The sequence below is a fragment of the Chlorocebus sabaeus genome, chromosome 29 (assembly GCF_047675955.1).
Source record: "Chlorocebus sabaeus isolate Y175 chromosome 29, mChlSab1.0.hap1, whole genome shotgun sequence".
NCBI lineage: Eukaryota > Metazoa > Chordata > Mammalia > Primates > Cercopithecidae > Chlorocebus > Chlorocebus sabaeus.
In genome coordinates, this window is record NC_132932.1 from 21,571,943 (window position 1) to 21,589,471 (window position 17,529).

Here is a 17,529-nt window from a genome sequence, read left to right on the forward strand (position 1 = left end):
TGACCTCAAGTGATCCTCCCACCTCGGCCTCCAAAAGTGCTGGGATTACAGGCATGAGCCACCGTGCCGGGCCTTCACATTTGAGCTGAGATGGGAGGAAGGATGTTGGTAAGAGGAAGTGGAAGGAGAAAAGCATACCAGACCAAGAAAACGACTGGTGCAAGAGCTCCCAGCCTGGTTACTGAGAGGCAAGGGATGGAAGCTCGTACCTGGGAAACAAGAGGTATCACAAGTCAAGGCTCAGAGGCAGGGCCAGGTCATGGAAGGACATTTGCAAAAATCCTAAGAGCAGTGTGTATCAGCCAGTATCAGCTACAACCGGAAATCACAGAGCCCTGAATGACAGTGATTTTAAATAAGACAAAGTTATTTCTTCCTCAGGATGAAGTCTGTAGGCAGTAGGAGATCTGTACCTGGTCCACCCAGGGCTGGCACAGCAGCTCCAGGATGTCATCGAAACAGGCTCCTCCAGCTCTCTGTTCTGCCCTGCCAGCCGATGCAGGAGGAATAATTGATCCCCAGTGGAATATTATGAGAAGAACTGAGACTAGTAATATAAAGCTAAATCTTTGTTATATAGAGAGTCAATAGATAATGTCTAAAGTTGAAAATAAAGGCTGGACACTATGGCTCATGCCTGCAATCCCAGCACTTTGGGAGGTTGAGACAGGAGGATCACTTGAGCCCAGGAGTTTGAGGCCAACCTGGGCAACATAGTGAAACCCCGTCTTTAGACAAAGTAAATTAGCTAGGTGTGGTGGCATGTGACTGTAATCCCAGCTACTTGGGAGGCTGAGGGAGGAGGATCACTTGGGCCCAGGAGACTGAGGCTGCAGTGGGCCATAATCATGCCATGGCACTCCAGCCTGGACAACAATAAATGAATAGAAGATAGATAGATAGATAGATATAGACAGAAGATAAGTAAATTAAAAATAGTAGCTATATTGATATTTTAAAATCTATCATCTATGTATCTATTATCTATTTTATGTATGGAAGTTGCTAACAGAGGCCAGGTGCGGTGGCTCACGGCTGTAATCCCAGCACTTTGGGGGGCTGAGGCAGGAGGATCACGAGGTCAGGAGTTTGAGACCAGCCTGGCCAGCATGGTGAAACCATGTCTCTACCTAAAATACAAAAAATTAGCCGGGTATGGTGGCGCATGCCTGTAGTCCCTGCTACTCGGGAGGCTGCACTCCAGCCTGGGTGACAGAGTGACACTCCCTCTCAAAAAAAGAAAAAATAAATAAAAAAGAAAAGAAAAAAAAGAAGTTGCTACTAGAAGTAAAAAAACAAGAATGACTTGTTTGTAATTGGGTGGGATTTGGGGGGCAACAGAGTTGGCCTCTGGCTTCCTGGGCTCTGGTCTCCCAAAACCTGTCTAGTGGTGAGCTTCCGTTCAACTTCCTTTGCTGGTCCCTTCTTTGGACCTTTCTTGAAATGGAAAGGCCAACAAAGCGACTCCAACCACCTCCTTCTGCTTCAGGAGCTGCCTTAGTGGATTGGGTGCCTCTCAACTGAGGCAAATCCAAGCTGCGTTGTTAAGTTTCAGTGGTGGATACAAGATGTCTGGAATTCAGTTGGGATGGCAGTGTCTGTCTTGAAGAGGCTCTTGGTGTTTGGGCTGGAGCTACCTCTGGACAGGAGGTGCCCCCTATTGACATCCAGAGGCCCTGGAAACTTACTTCCCATGTCTGATCTCAGAACTGACCGGGTTCAGAGATAGCCCTTTCTTATTATTTCCAAAGGGTCTCAGGAGACACACCACACATGAGGGCGAAGGACCCTCACCCTGGAATTTGAGACACATTCCTGGATGGTAGAGTTTCAACAGGACGTGACTACATGGATTTCTGGGCTGAGGTAGTGTCCAGTCAACCACTCTGGACACTGGACTTTTTTTTGAGACTGAGTCTCGCTTTGTCACCCAGGCTGGAGTGCAGTGGCACAATCTCGGCTCACTGCAACCTCTGCTTCCAGGATTCAAGCGATTCTCCTGCCTCAGCCTCCCGAGTAGCTGGGATTACAAGCATGTGCTACAACGCCTGGCTAATTATTGTATGTTTAGTAGAGACAGGGTTTCACCATGTTGGCCAGGCTGGTCTTGAACTCTTAACCTCAAGTGATCCTCCCACCTCAGCCTCCCAAAGTGCTAGGATGACAGGCATGAGCCACCGCACTCGGCCTGGCCACTGGCTTTTGAGTGGTTGGAGTAGTGCACCCAGGCTCAGCGTGGGACACATTCCCGTGGAGTCCAGCCAGCCGACAGTTCTGACCAAATTACATACTCTGGTTTCACACTAAACTGCCTTGGTTCCACCAAACCCCTGATAAAGATTCTCATTGGAACAAAGCTGTGGACAAAGCCAGGGTCCTCCCTAAGACTAACCCACTTCAAGGCAGGCAGAATGCCTACGGGGGAGAAGCCCTGCCTTGTCATGGGCCCATGCCTGCGGTAGTCCACAGGAGCCTGCACCCTGCTCCCAGCCAACAGAAACAATCTATTCCTACCTGTAGTGGATGCTGCTGGTGCCCTGCCCAGATGCCCTTTACCGCAGGGAGCCCATCCCCCAGGCGCTATTAGTTGGTAGCAACTCACAGCTGCCCCTTCTCTGAAGCATGCTGGGGTAGCTCAGAGAAAAAGAATCAGAGAATAAGAATCAACTGCTCCAGGCCAGGTGCAGTGGCTCACTCCTGTAATCCCAGCACTTTGGGAGGCCAAGGTGGGTGGATCACAAGGTCAGGAGATTGAGACTATCCTGGTTAACACGGTGAAACCCCATCTCTACTAAAAATACAAAAAATTAGCCAAGTGTGGTGGCGGGTGCCTGTAGTCCCAGCTACTCGGGAGGCTGAGGCAGGAGAATGGCGTAAACCAGGGAGGTGGAGCTTGCAGTGAGCTGAGATCGCGCCACTTCACTCCAGCCTGGGCGAGAGAGCGAGACTGTGTCTCAAAAAAGAAAAGAAAAGAAAAGAAAAAAGAATCAACTGCTCCAAGAGCACACATTTCGAAGCATTGTCCTGAGCCAAATGGAAACCACCTCACCTGAGAGGCAATCCCCACTTCCACTCTTAATCCTTGCCCCCATCCTTGGCCCATGACTAGCACTGCTACGAAAGGCTGTCCTTGCTTCACCTCAAAGTGGAACTAACTCCATGGGAGAGTTTGGGCTCTAGAGTGTCTCTGTGGGATCAGACTAAAGCCAAGCCTCAGCCGAGACCACGCTGCTGCTTCTTCCCCTGGCCCTATTCTGCCTCCCTTTCCCCCTTCTCCCAAGAATACTCCCCCATAAATCACTTGAACAGAATCCCCGTCTCAGGCTAAGGAATCTGCATCAGATGCATCCGGCATCCTGCTGTGTTGGCTCTCGCTGACAGAGAAATTTCACTGGGACTCTTTTCTTTTCTTTTCTTTTCTTTTCTTTTCTTTTCTTTTCTTTTCTTTTCTTTTCTTTTCTTTTCTTTTCTTTTCTTTTCTTTTCTTTTCTTTTCTTTTCTTTTCTTTTCTTTTCTTTTCTTTCCTTTCCTTTCCTTTCCTTTCCTTTCCTTTCCTTTCCTTTCCTTTCCTTTCTCTTTCTCTTTTCTCTTCTCTTCTTTTCTTTTCCCTTTCCTTTCTCTCTCTCTCTTTCTTTCTTTCTTTTTCTTTCCTTCCTTCCTTCCTTCCTTCCTTCCTTCCTCCCTCCCTCCCTCCCTTCCTTCTTTCCTTTCTCTCTCTCTCTCTCTTTCTTTTTTTTTCAGGATCTTGCTGTATTGCCCAGGCTGGAGTGCAGTGGTGTTATCATGGCTCACTGCAGCCTCGAACTCCGGGGCTCAAACAATACTCCCACCTCAGCCTCCCAAGTAGCCAGGGCCACAGGCATGTGCTACCACACTGGCGGCTCTTCTTTTTTCTTTTTTTTTTATTTTTGGAAATAGAGCCTTGCTCTGTCGCCCAGGCTGCAGTGCAGTGGTGTGATCTTGGTTCACTATAACCTCCGCCTCCTGGGCTCAAGCAATTCTCCTTCCTCAGCCTCCCAAGTAGCTGAGACTACAGGTATGCACCATCATGCCCACCTAATTTTTATATTTTTAGTAGAGACTGGGTTTCACCATGTTGATCAGGCTGGTCTTGAACTCCTGACCTCGAAGTGATCTGCCCGCCTTGGCCTCCCAAAGTGCTAGGATCACAGGCGTGAGCCACTGCATGAGGGCTCATCTTTTCTATCGTGGCAAAACGTATAGCCTTGGAGCAGCTGAATTCTTATTCAGGATATGGGGCTGACTGCCCAGTAAATCAACCCTTGCAAAATTCACACTGGGTCTTACCCAGGAAGTCGTTCAGAGGCACAGTAACCCTGATGACACAGAGTCTGACCAGAGAACACAGTCCACAGCAGTAGAGAGTCCAAGTGTGGGTCCAGAATCCATCCTGCCTGCCGTGCAGCCGATGAGATGGTCACATGGGGCAGACAACTCAAGAGCCAGCTCAGATCTTCCAAATACTAGCATGCAGTGCGGTGGCCCCTGGCTTTACCTCAGGCTGGCCAACTTCTCAATAGTTGCTCCCTTTCTGGTACTGGCTCCCCAGTCCCACTCCTCCATGGAGGACAGGTAGGGGAAACGGTAGACAGTGCCTACCTCACTGGGTTATTGTGAGGGTTCGTTGAGATAGTGCAGGTAAGGCTTTTATCACAGAGCCTGGCATCTGCCAAGCTCTTAAGTGTGCCAGCTGGTACCATTGTTGTCACCATCTCCTGGAACTACAGGATCCATCTCAGGGCCCTCACACACTGCTCTCCCCCTCCAACCTGTGAGCTCCAGTGCCTCTCCATTTCCTGAGGGTGGGGTGGCTAACAAAGCTCTCTGCCCAAGCCCCCGAGTACTACATTTCCAGCTCTCATCCCTGTGGGGACCAGCACTGCCCTGGGGAAGGAGACTGGTGGGAACCAACAGGAAATGCTACAGCTGAGGCTCCCAGCCCATGAGCTGGCCAGTATTGAGCTTCTGTGATGGGTCAGGTTTCCACGGTCACAGAACACAGCCCTGGGAATCAGGAACCTTTCTTGCTTCTATAGGCGTAGTGAAATGGAAAGGAGTGTTTCTAAGTGAGTCATGGTGTCTGATTGGCAGGCCCATCCAGGAAGAACAGTGAGATTACCAGTGAGAGTAGAGTGAAAGATGCAGCCACTCCTTTGACTCCACAGCAGGACACCAGGTGTCCGTTTTTGTTCTACCTAACAATTGTATTGAATGTGTGGTGCCCTACTTGTCAGCACTTCTGTATGGACCCTGCTGGCCTTTGGTAAATTGTTTTCCTGGCTCCTCCCAGGAGGCCTTAAGTCCTCTCCATGATTACTCCTGTAAAAGTATCTGGCTTCGCCCTTAGGCCCAGTGAGGGCCATATCAGACCACTTCTCTGACAGGGGGAGAAGATGGAACAATCACGGAATCATTTTTGCCTGTATAGCGAATCAGCTTATCAACTGTGACTTGATCAATAAGGCAAAGGAAATCCAAATTAATAGTCTCCACGGCCCCCGCCAATAGCTGGAGGAAGTGTACGTTAGAAGGAAGATATAGCTTTTAGTATAAAACCTGTAATAGACAGGAACATCACCCCTGAACCCAAGAGCATAACATGAATTAAGACCCTTGGTTTGCAGAACATCTTGATCTGGATCAAACTGAAAAGGAACTATCTCAGTTTCTCACTATATGAAAAGCTGATATGAGGCTGGGCACAGTGGGTCACACCTGTAATCCCAGCACTTTGGGAGACTGGGGCAGGAGGATCACTTGAGCCCAGGAGTTCTAGACCTGGGCAACATGGTAAGACCCCGTCTCTACAAAATAAGTAAATAAATAAATATTAGAACAACTGGGATGAAATTTTTTTAAAACAGAAAAAAATTAGCTGGCGTATGGTGCACATCTGTAGTCCCAGCTACTCTGGAGGCTGAGGTGGGAGGATTTCTGGGAGGTCAAGACTGTAGTGAGCTGATTTTGTGCCACTGCACGCCAGCCAGGGAGACAGAGTGAGACCCTGTCTCAAAAATAAATAAATAAACAACTAAATAAATAAAATGCTAATATGAGCTGGAGAGGCAAGAGGAATAGAAGGTAAAACAACAACAAGGGAAATACACTTTATAAGTGCAATCAATTAAATATTAAATATTTGGGAACAGTGATCTCTGAACTGCTTGGGTAAAATTTGTCCTGCCTGGTGGCCTTAAGCACTCCTGCAGGTGGGGCCAGGCATCCTAGTTCTACCAGGCCTCTTGCTGCTGCCGTAGATGAGCCCCAGACTTGGCCTTGCATTTTGTATTGGATAATGACCATGTGTGCCCAGATGTCCTCAGTGAGTAGAGTGGGTCAAGGAGTAAACTATATCGGAGACCATTGGATAATCATGCCAAGCAGACTGGGGGGTTCCAGCCTTTGGGGTACTGGAATGCTTTCTTCTCCTGGGACCAGCTGAACTGGCTCTGTAGTTGCCAGGAGAGCAGTGTGCTCTAACACTTAGACTAGTCCATTCCCACAGGAAAACTAGAAGAGTTGCAAGTAAAGAGTATAAAAGCCCAAGGTATTTCTTTAGTCTTTGTATTTAACTCTATGTCATCATTTTTTTGTTTTTTGTTTTTTTGTTTTGTTTTGTTTTGTTTTTTAAAACAGGTTCTCACTCCTGTCGCCCAGGCTGGAGTGCAGTGGTGTGATTACGGTTCACTGCAGCCTTGACTTCCCAGGCTTAAGTGATCCTCCCACCTCAGCCTCCCGAGTGACTGGGATTACAGGTGCATGCCACCACATCTGTCTAATTTTTTCTATTTTTTTTGTAGAGACAGGGTCTCCCTATGTTGCCCAGGCTTGTCTTGAAGTCCTGGGCTCAAGCGATCTACCCGCCTTGGCCTCCCAAAGTGCTAGGATTATTGCTACTTTCCAATATTTCTACTACAGACTACAGGAAGTCCATTTTTCAATGCCAAATGCAGAAGAAAAAGTTGTATGGATGCCCTTTCTGCCAATCATCCCAGGTTTAGGAGAGAAGAATGATGAGGTCATGTTCATGGAACTTGACGAGGGATGAGCCTCTTTATTTGCCCAGTGCTTGGATACACAAATCAACGCAACGAAAGAGACCTTGCCTGTGAAGAGCTAAGAAATGAATGTGGGCAGAATCATGAGAAGAAAATAAAGGGGTTACTGAGCAACTCTTCTGATAGTTCTTGTGCTTTTGAATGTTTCACTCACTACTTATAAAATAACCTATTATGTCAGAGCCTGGCGAGAAGGAATTCTCTCCAACTCTTTGACTAATCATTCCCTAAAACAGGAGGTGGCCTGCAGAAGAACTAAAACCAGAAAAGTTAGGTGGTTGCCTCTGAGGAATGGGACAGAGTTGGAGGGGCAGAGCAGCCCCTTTACTGTCAGCCCTTCTGAGCTCCGCTGGATGGTGAGGGAAATTATCTATGCATATTTATGCGGTCCTCTCCCCCACTCTGCCCTGGCCTAGCTCAGCTCTGGGTCTCACTCAGCGGGCCCCAGTGGGTGTGCCGGGCCTCAGAGACTGTTTCCTCAGGAAACAGGCCACCAAGAAGCCCAGGGATGTGCTGAGGTCCTACAGCTGGATGGGCGAAGCCGGGACACCTGAGGTCCTCTAGCTGTTGGTCTTTCCCTGGGGTCTCCACCCCAATCTATCCAGCCTCCCAACTCCCCAGCCTGTGATTTTTCACCAAATTCCACCTGAAAAGGGGCTGGGATCCTTACTGGGGGCTGGGATCCTTGCTGGCCGTGCCTCCTTGAGGGGAGGAGCAGGGGAGAAGCCCAGAGTATCCTGGCCTGGAGGAGGGGAGCAGTGTGTCAGAACAGCCCCGGATGACACCCGGGACAGCAATAACACCTGCCAGCCTGGTGCTGTTGGACTCCCTGCCAGGTACTTCCCAAGTAGGAGCACATTGACTCCTCATAGGTTCTAGTACCCACCGCCAGTTGAGGCAGCAAGTTAACTTTGACAGTCAGGAGTAGAGACCTTTGGGCTCCAAGCTCAAGATCCACCCCAAGACACATAGCCCATTAAATCCTTGTTGTAGAGATTAGGGCCAACAACGATGTTGGTTATAAGCTGCAATGTCGGGAATGTTTCGAAGCAAGCATGGTCGCTGCTGGACGTGTTGTGCTCCTGGCTTCCCTCTGGATGCCGACAGAAACAAGGGTGAGAGTTAACGACAGTAGGAGAGGAGGGAAGGCGGGACTGGAGAAAGGAGGGGAAGTGGGTAGCATGGGGCAAAGTAGAAAAGCAGGTGGTGTCCTTTTTTCCTTCACTGGGGCTTGGTGAAGATCCCTTCAAGGACAGCTCCGGGCCCATCCCTGTGGTGACCACCCACAGAGACAGGAGTCCTGCTCAGAGACAACATTTAGTTTTCTTTTCTTTTCTTTTTTTTTGAGGTAGAGTCTCACTCTGTCACCCAGCCTGGAGCTCAGTGGCGTGATCTCTGCTCACTGCAGCCTCCACCTGTCAGGTTCAAGCAATTCTCCTGCCTCAGCCTCCCGAGTAGCTGGGACGACAGACACCTGCCACCATGCTTGGCTAATTTTTGTATTTTTAGTAGAGAGGGGGTTTCACCATGTTGGCCAGGCTGGTCTCAAACGCCTGGCCTCAAGTGATGTGACCGCCTTGGCCTCCCAAAGTGCTGGGAGTACAGGTGTGAGGCACCGCGTCCACCCCTCCCCGCCGTCTTTTTTTTAAAGGTAGAGTCTTGCTTTTTGGCTAGTTTTCAATCAAGGTAACACATGGGCTCTCAACAGTGTGTGGAATACTGCTAGAATAATGAAATTATGAGAACACTGTTACTGTGTGATCCCCTGTTGGAAAATGAATAACATAAAATAATACACATTTAGGAAAAAAAAAAGTGGAGAGAAAAGGCTGGGTGCAGTGGCTCATGCCTGTAATCCCGGCACTTTGGGAGGCCGAGGTGGGTGGATCACCTGAGGTCGGGAGTTCGAGACCAGCCTGACCAACATGGAGAAACCCTGTCTTTACTAAAAATACAAAATTAACCAGGCGTGGTGGTGCATGCCTGTAATCCCAGCTACTTGGGAGGCTGAGGCAGGAGAATCGCTTGAATCTGGGAGGTAGAGGTTGTGGTGAGCCAAGGTCGTACCACTGCACTCCAGCCTGGGCAACAAGAGTGAAATTCCATCTCCAAAAAAAAAAAAAAAAAAAGGAGAAAAATGCCACAAACTCAACAGTGGTCATCCCTGGGGGCTCAGAGTCTGGGGATTTAAACCCTCATTCTGTATATTTCTCCAGTGTTTCAATGTTTAGTGATGCACTTGTAATGCTTTGGTAATTCAAATGACAGATGAAGAAAAAATGTTTTCAAAGAGAGGGGGTATCCATCCACCATCCTCTCCAAACTTCCAAAACAACCAGGATGTGCCAGTACTAGGAAGTATTTATGCATCATAAAGGATTTTGTCCTGAGTGCATACCATTAATTATTAAAGAGATATTGTCAATCCCATCAGATGAGTTTAATGTTTAGTTTGAGGACTGAAAAACTAAAGCGTTCAGTCCTTCACTTTGCACGCTGTTGGCTTAGGCATTCATTTAACAAAGATGAAATGAAGGGGAAATGGTGTGATTTGGTTTTGTTTTCTTGACAGACCTGAAACACTTTTACTATTTCTGATAGCTACACTGCTTTCCTCATTTTCCAGCATAGGAAAATTGGTTGCTGTTATAATAAATCCCCATTAGGTGAGAAAGGGAGATAGATCAAGATGCAAAATGAAAGATAAAATGCAAAAAGCTAACAGCCTGGCTGGGGAAAGGAGGCCATGGGAGGCAAGGAGGGGGAGGGAAATAATCACATAGGTGGCTTCCTGGAAGAGGTGACCCTAGTAGGCCTGGAAGAGGTCAGTTTGGGAACTGGGGAGAGGGCAGAGGAGGGCATCTCTGCTGGAGAAGCAGCAGCCAGTGGGCAGGAGCTGCAGGGAGCCAGGTTGCAAGTGGGCCTGCTTCCTGTATCCCTGAGACGGGGTTGGGGTTCCCACCCTGGCTGTGGCCCTGGCCTCTGGGGAGGCGCTGGGCAGAACTGGGTGGCAGGCCCAACCTACTCCGACCCTGGACTCTGCCCAGGAATTTCTGCTGAAGTGACAAGGCAAGCCAGAGCAAAAGCAGGTTGGATCCAGCTTGTCGCCACAAAGACGTGTTCTTCTCTCTCTCTGAGAGCAACCTGTTAACCACAAATACGTGAGTAGAAACAGGACCCTGCCTCTGTGTGCGCCGCTGTGTGTCTGTGTGTGATCTGGGGCATTTCCAGGCTCTGCCTGTGTGTGTGCATGCACATACACGAGTCTCTGAGTATGTCAGCCTAACTGGGCTTACATTTGGATGGAGTAGGGCATTCCCCAAGGGGAGAAAAAGGAGTGGGAACAAGAGTAGGGAGAGAGGAGGTGTTAGTTAGCACTCTTATTTTCAGAGGAATTTAAGTCTATGAACTGAGCTTCAGCAAAAAATGAACTATATTGATTTTTGCAATGGAAAAGTCCAGGGGTAGGATTGGTTTCAGGTATAGTTGGATCCAGGGACTGGAATGATGCCTTTAAGGATGTTGCACCTCCATCTTTCAGAGATGGAAAAGTAGAATACAATGAAGATCTCGCTTAATGGTAATAGTTTTAACCCATTGTAGGAAGTGATGAAAGCTAGGTCCTCTCTTCAGAAAAATGCCTGTATCAGATACATACGCATGCTGTATGTAATTCCTCACTTTCCTTCTCTATGAAGTGGGCAGAATTTGCTGCTTCTGCCTGGAACTCCCAGAGCTCACAAGGTCTTGCCTCTCACAGGTTCAGATGTGGGTGCAGGCTGGGGTGGTGGTTCATACCTGTAATCCCAACACTTTGGGAGGCTAAGGTGGGAGGACTGCTTGAGCCCAGGAGTTGGAGACCAGCCTGGGCAACATAGGGAGACCCAGTCTCTAGAAAAAGGAAGGGGTACCTCATCCATGTGCTGGGAAGCCAAGGCTGCCGTCCCAGTCACAAGGAGGGGTGAGCTCTGGGATGGCACAGGTGGCCCCCAGGCAGGGCTCTGGCTGTGCCAGGCATCTGCTCCCCCAACTCTGCCCTCCCCCACTTGCCCAGGCCCCTAACCTGGGCCCTGCCTGGCCTGCCTCTCAGCGCTGGGCCTCGCTGATTTGTCTTTCAGCTGGAAGGTCTGGAACATGGAGAACGACCCCTCAAGACAAAGACAGTCCATCTCTCTCACAGCTGTGGCCAAGGGTCTGGAGAACATGGGGGCTGATTTCTTGGAAAGCCTGGTCTGTACCTTCCCCATCAGTCATCCTGACCCCTCAGCCTCTTTGACTTGAGTCTGGCTGCCGAGGGGGTGAGGCTTTTGCTCACCACCTTCCCTCACACCCCATTCTTCTGCCTCCTTCTCACCTCCTTGCTCACACAGTTAGGAACCTCCCAGTGTGTTGGCCTCCTCAACACAAGGCAGCCCCCTTTATTTCAGTCATTATACATTGACTGAGCACGTACTGTGTGCACTATAGTCTGAAAGTCCTAGTCTGAAAGGGCAGGGCAGGCCCCAATGAGGAAGTGACATTTGAGCTGTTACCTACAGAATGAGAATAAACACCAGATGACGGGGGAGGGGGTCTCTAAGGAAATCTCAGCCTTCAAGGAGCCTTGTCCTTGCTTTCAAGTGGCCAGGTCATGTCGAGGCACACCACCCAGAACCTGGAGCCTAGTAGGACACCCTGCACCCTCCCAGCCTGCTCTGACAAAGCCCCCTCCCGTTCACTGCCCTTGTCTCTTGGGGGGCTCCTTTCATGCTGTCATCTGCAAGAATGCCCACCCCCCACCCAAAACAGCTCCACAGACTCGGGGGTGCTTCGTGCCCTGAGGTCATGCGTTGAGGTAGCCCTGCCTGGGGCCTCCCTTACAGGCCTCCTCTCAGTCCCTTCCAGTCACAGCTGGGCGGCAGGTGTCTGTCCCTGCGCAGACCATGAGCTCGCTGAGGGCAGGATGTGTCTGGCAGAGCCCTCTGCACACAGTAGGTGCTCAGTGCCTGCCTTGCAGAATTCAGTTCAGTAGCCTTCTAATTCCTCCCTGTGCCCCAGCCCAGTCCCCTCCTCAGCCAGAGTCTCACCATGGCCCCCGACCCCTGACTGTAAGTTCCTGTGGGCGGGTAAGGGGCAGGCTGCCCTGACAGCCCCTTGCTGGCTGTAGGAGGAAGGCCAGCTCCCTGGGAGCGACTTGAGCGCCACCGAGATCAGGAGCAACTGGAGCGAGGCGGCGCCGAAGCCCTTCTCCAGATGGTAGGTGATCTCTGGAGAGACAAGAGTGGGCCTGGGGTGGAGGCTGCTTGGGAACAGGATGCGGAGCCGGGCCTCCTGGAGGATGGGAGTTGTGGGGACGTGAACCTTTGTTGAAGGAAGGAATAAAGGCGCTTTAGCCAACACGCACAAGCACGTTAGACTCAAGGGTGAGCCAAATCATGGGCTCCCCACCTGCTTTTGAGCAGCTCAAATGAAATCCCATCAGGAACCCCAGTATATACCGTGGGGCCTGCTCTGAACCAGCTAGACCTCCCTCTCAACCTCCCCTTCTGCCTTCTCCCCCCATTCAGCCTCTGGGGTACCTTGGGGAGTCCCAAGACTCTGGTTAAAAATCCTGAACTGGGCAAGGCCCCTGATTTTACATGGGGAGGTGGAAGCCCAGAAAGGGGAAGGGACCAACCTGGGTGGCATAGGCAGCAAGTGTCTGAGGTGAGCCTAGAACTCTGCCTCCTGATGTCTGGGCAGTCTGGGTCCTTGCTGGCCAGATGTGGAGCTAAGGACACCGTGATGGGTAGGGGGTGGTGGTGGGGGAGGGATTCCATTTCTCTGCCTGGGCAGGGGGTATGGGAAGAATGCCTCCCCAACCCTCTCAGGAGGTGGGAGGTGGGGACTGAGAGGGGGCGAGAGGCTCCTTAAAATGGCAGCTGGTGGGTGGATTCCAATTAGCATTGAGTAGGCTCAATGTGTGTCCCATGGGCACGTGGATGAACGACGGGGAAGGGGAGGCAGCCATCCGTGTTTGTCTTTCTTTCTTGCTTGCTTTTCCTTCCTTCATTCTTTCCTTCCTTCCTTCCTTCCTTCCTTCCTCTCTCTTTTTTTTTTTTTTTTTTTTGAGGCAAGTCTCACTCTGTTGCCTGGGCTGGAGTGCAGTGGCATGATCTTGGTTCAGCCCCTCCTGGGCTCAAGCGATTCTCCTGCCTCAGCTTCTTGAGTAGCTGGGACTACAGATGCACGCCACCTGCCCAGCTAATTTTTATATTTTTGGTAGAGACGGGGTTTGTCAGGTTGCCCAGGCTAGTCTCAAACTCCTGGGCTCAAGCGATCCACCCTCCTGGACCTCCCAAAGTGCTGGGATTACTGGTGTGAGCCACCGCGCCCCCCAGCCACATTTCTGTATATTGATGAGATTCTGCCTTTTCAGTGAACTTCCTCCCGAGCCCTGGAGGCAGGGACTATCACTGGGGTAGGGGGGCCTGTAGGTGCTGCCACAGAGGCAGGAAGGCCTGAGCCATTTCTCTGTTCGCCCTGAGCTGGGGTTGCCCTGCAACCCTGTGAGGATGTCAAGGCAAGCCCTGGCTTGCCGCTGTTGCCACTTTACCAGGGACATACCTGAGTGGAGGTGCTGAGGATCTCCCCCAGGTGGGGTCTGCTCATGCACTCATGGACCCTACTGGTTCTGTTCCCAGGAGGAACCTGCAGCCAGCCCTGAGAGCCAGAAGTTTCTGCAGGGAGCACATGCAGCTGTTTCGATGGATCAGCACAGGCCTGCTCTGCACTGGTGAGCCTGGGGCCCAGCACTACCCAGGACACGATGACTCCTGCCTCAGTTATCCAGGTCTCAGGGCAGGATTATTCACTTACCCAGTCATTCAACAAATGGTTGTTGAGCACCAACTCAGGGCCAGTTCCCTTGCTGGGTACTGAGGCATCCATTAAACCAGGCCAGATCTTGTTCCCAAGGCACTCCCTCATCAGTAAGGGAGGGGGAAGAAATATTTCCACATAATGCAACATGTCATCTGGGAGCACCAAGGAGGGATGGGGGATGGTCAGGGAGGACTTCCAGGAGGAGGTGACATTGGAGTCTCACAGGCTGAGTAGGAGTTAGCCAGGTGTAGGGGAAGGACACTAAGGAGGGCAAAGGCACTCCACACAGAGAAGTCACAGGAGCAAAGGTGAAAACTGGCAGGGTGTGGGTTTTGATAAACCTCGATGTCTGCACTCTAAGGTCTGGAGGGTAAAGTTCTAGGCAAGGAGTGCCAGGGGATGGGGCTGGAGGGGTAGGAAAGGGCCCGGGATGGGGAGTGGGTAGGGAGATGGGAGGGTGCTCAGGGACTTGGATTTTCCCCTCAAGGCCAGAGAGAGCCACTGAAGGGTTTGAACAGGGAAGCATCAAGGTGGAATTCACACTGTGGGACCCTGGAAGGAGGGCAGGAAAGATGGGGAGAAGGAGACAGTGAGGGCTGCAGTGCCTGTGTGAGAATGAAGCTGTGGAAGTGGACGGGGGCAATGGGAGAGGTCCTAGGGAAGCAATACTAGCTGCACTTGGGAATGACTGGATGTACAGGATGAAGAAAACCCTGAATCAGGGCTGCCCCAGGGGCCTGCTTGGGTAATGGGAGGATGATGGTGGCTTCCACAGAGCTAGAGAACATGCGTGCAGGAGGGAGTCTTGGAAGGAAGGGGGATCATTCGGGCAGTTTGTTGGAGGTACCACTGCCAGGCCATCTGAGAGAGAGAGGAGGCTCCCCAGGCACACTTGGAGAATGAATTGAGAAGTGGGTCAAGGACAGAAGCCTGGAGACCAGCCGCACAGAAGGGGTTGGTGGCAGCCAAAGGAGCAAGGGTTTCAAGGAGGGAAAGATCAGCAGCATCTCTGCAAGACCTGCAGGACAAAATGAGCCATGTCCACCGATTTTGGGACAAGGAGGCCATTGATGACTTAGGGTGTAGGTGCAGAAACTGAATTTGAGCAGATGGGAGAAGAGGCTGTGCAGACAGCAAGTGTAAATGGCTTTTGGGATCAATTTTTTTTTAAATTATTATACCTTAAGTTTTAGGGTACACGTGCACAACATGCAAGTTTGTTACATATGTATACATGTGCAATGTTGGTGTGCTGCACCCATTAACTTGTCATTTACATTAGGTATATTTCCTAATGCTATTCTTCCCCCACCACCCACCCTATGACAGACCCTGGTGTGTGATGTTCCCCACCCTGTGTCCAAGTGTTCTCACTGTTCAGTTCCCACCTATGAGTGAGAACATGCAGTGTTTGGTTTTCTGTCCTTGCAATAGTTTGCTCAGAATGATGGTTTTCATCTTCATCCATGTCCCTACAAAGGACATGAACTCATCCTTTTTTATGGCTGCATAGTATTCCATAGTGTATACGTGCCACATTTTCTTAATCCAGTCTATCATTGATGGACATTTGGGTTGGTTCCAAGTCTTTGCTATTGTAAATAGTGCCACAATAAACATATGTGTGCATGTGTCTTTATAGCAGCAAGATTTGTAATCCTTTGGGTATATGCCCAGTAATGGGATGGCTGGGTCAAATGGTATTTCTAGTTCTAGATCCTTGAGGAATCGCCACGCTGTCTTCCACAATGGTTCAACTAGTTCACAGTCCCACCAACAGTGTAGAAGCGTTCCTATTTCTCCAAATCCTCTCCAGCTCCTGTTGTTTCCTGACTTTTTAATGATCGCCATTCTAACTGGTGTGAGATGGTATCACATTGTGGTTTTGATTTGCATTTCTCTGATGGCCAGTGATGATGAGCATTTTTTCATGTGTCTGCTGGCTGCATAAATGTCTTCTTTTGAGAAGTGTCTGTTCATATCCTTTGCCCACTTTTTGATGGGGTTGTTTGATTTTTGCTTGTAAATTTGTAAAGTTCTTTGTAGATTCTGGATATTAGCCCTTTGTCAGATGGGTAGATTGTAAAAATTTTCTCCCATTCTGTAGGTTGTCTGTTCACTCTGATGGTAGTTACTTTTGCTGTGCAGAAGCTCTTTAGTTTAATTAGATCCCATTTGTCAATTTTGGCTTTTGTTGCCATTGCTTTTGGTGTTTTAGACATGAAGTCCTTGCCCATGCCTATGGCCTAAATGGTATTGCCTAGGCTTTCTTCTAGGGTTTTTAGGGTTTTGGGTCTAACATTTAAGTATTTAATCCATCTTGAATTAATTTTCATATAAGGTGTAAGGGAAAGATCCAGTTTCAGCTTTCTACATATAGCTAGCCAGTTTTCCCAGCACCATTTATTAAATAGGGAATCCTTTCCCCATTTCTTATTTTTGCCAGATTTGTCAAAGAACAGATGGTTGTAGATGTGTGGTATTATTTCCAAGCGCTCTTTTCTGTTCCATTGGTCTGTATCTCTCTTTTGGTACCAGTACCATGCTGTTTTGGTTACTGCAGCCTCATAGTATAGTTTGAAGTCAGGTAGCATGATGCCTCCAGCTTTGTTCTTTTGGCTTAGGATTGTCTTGGCAATGCAGGCTCTTTTTTTGTTCCATATAAACTTTAGAGTAGTTTTTTTTCCAGTTCTGTGAAGAAAGTCATGGTAGCTTGATGGGGATGGCATTGAATCTATAAATTACCTTGGGTAGTATGGCCATTTTCACAATATTGATTCTTCCTATCCGTGAGCGTGGAATGTTCTTCCATTTGTGTGTGTCCTCTTTTATTTCGTTGAGCAGTGGTTTGTAGTTCTCCTTGAAGAGGTCCTTCACATCCCTTATAAGTTGGATTCCTAGGTATTTTATTCTCTTTGAAGCAATTGTGAATGGGAATTCACTCATGATTTGGCTCTCTGTTTGTCTGTTATTGGTGTATAGGAATGCTCGTGATTTTTGCACATTGATTTTGTATCCTGAGACTTTGCTGAAGTTGCTTATCAGCTTAAGGAGATTTTAGGCTGAGACAATGGGGTTTTCTAAATATACAATCATGTCATCTGCAAACAGGAACAATCTGACTTCCTCTTTTCCTAATTGAATACCCTTTATTTCTTTCTCCTGCCTGATTGCCCTGGCCAGAACTTCCAACACTGTGTTGAATAGGAGTGGTGAGAGAGGGCATCCCTGTCTTGTGCCAGTTTTCAAAGGGAATGCTTCCAGTTTTTGCCCATTCGGTATCATATTGGCTGTGGGTTTGTCATAAATAGCTCTTATTATTTTGAGATACGTCCCATCAATACCTAGTTCATTGAGAGGTTTTTAGCATGAAGGGCTGTTGAATTTTGTCAAAGGCCTTTTCTGCATCTATTGAGATAATCATGTGGTTTTTGTCTTTGGTTCTGTTTATATGATGGATTATGTTTGTTGATTTGCATATGTTGAACCAGCCTTGCATCCCAGGGATGAAGCCAATTTGATCGTGGTGGATAAGCTTTTTGATGTGCTGCTGGATTCGGTTTGCCACTATTTTATTGAGGATTTTTGCATCGATGTTCATCGGGGA

General features: G+C 49.2%; 1 protein-coding gene across 1 annotated transcript in view; it reads left to right on the forward strand.

Moving 5' to 3' along the window:
• Positions 1-6,445: 6,445 nt before the first annotated feature.
• The window catches only part of SLC28A1 (solute carrier family 28 member 1), a 69,414-nt gene continuing 58,330 nt past the window's right edge, over positions 6,446-17,529 (forward strand). Inside the window, exons 1-6 of the mRNA XM_037987771.2 lie at positions 6,446-7,435; positions 8,073-8,194; positions 10,127-10,240; positions 11,198-11,309; positions 12,226-12,314; positions 13,742-13,833. Of these exons, the coding sequence (XP_037843699.2) occupies positions 11,214-11,309; positions 12,226-12,314; positions 13,742-13,833 (277 nt within the window). The 5' untranslated portion in view covers positions 6,446-7,435; positions 8,073-8,194; positions 10,127-10,240; positions 11,198-11,213. The remainder of the gene's footprint in view (positions 7,436-8,072; positions 8,195-10,126; positions 10,241-11,197; positions 11,310-12,225; positions 12,315-13,741; positions 13,834-17,529) is intronic.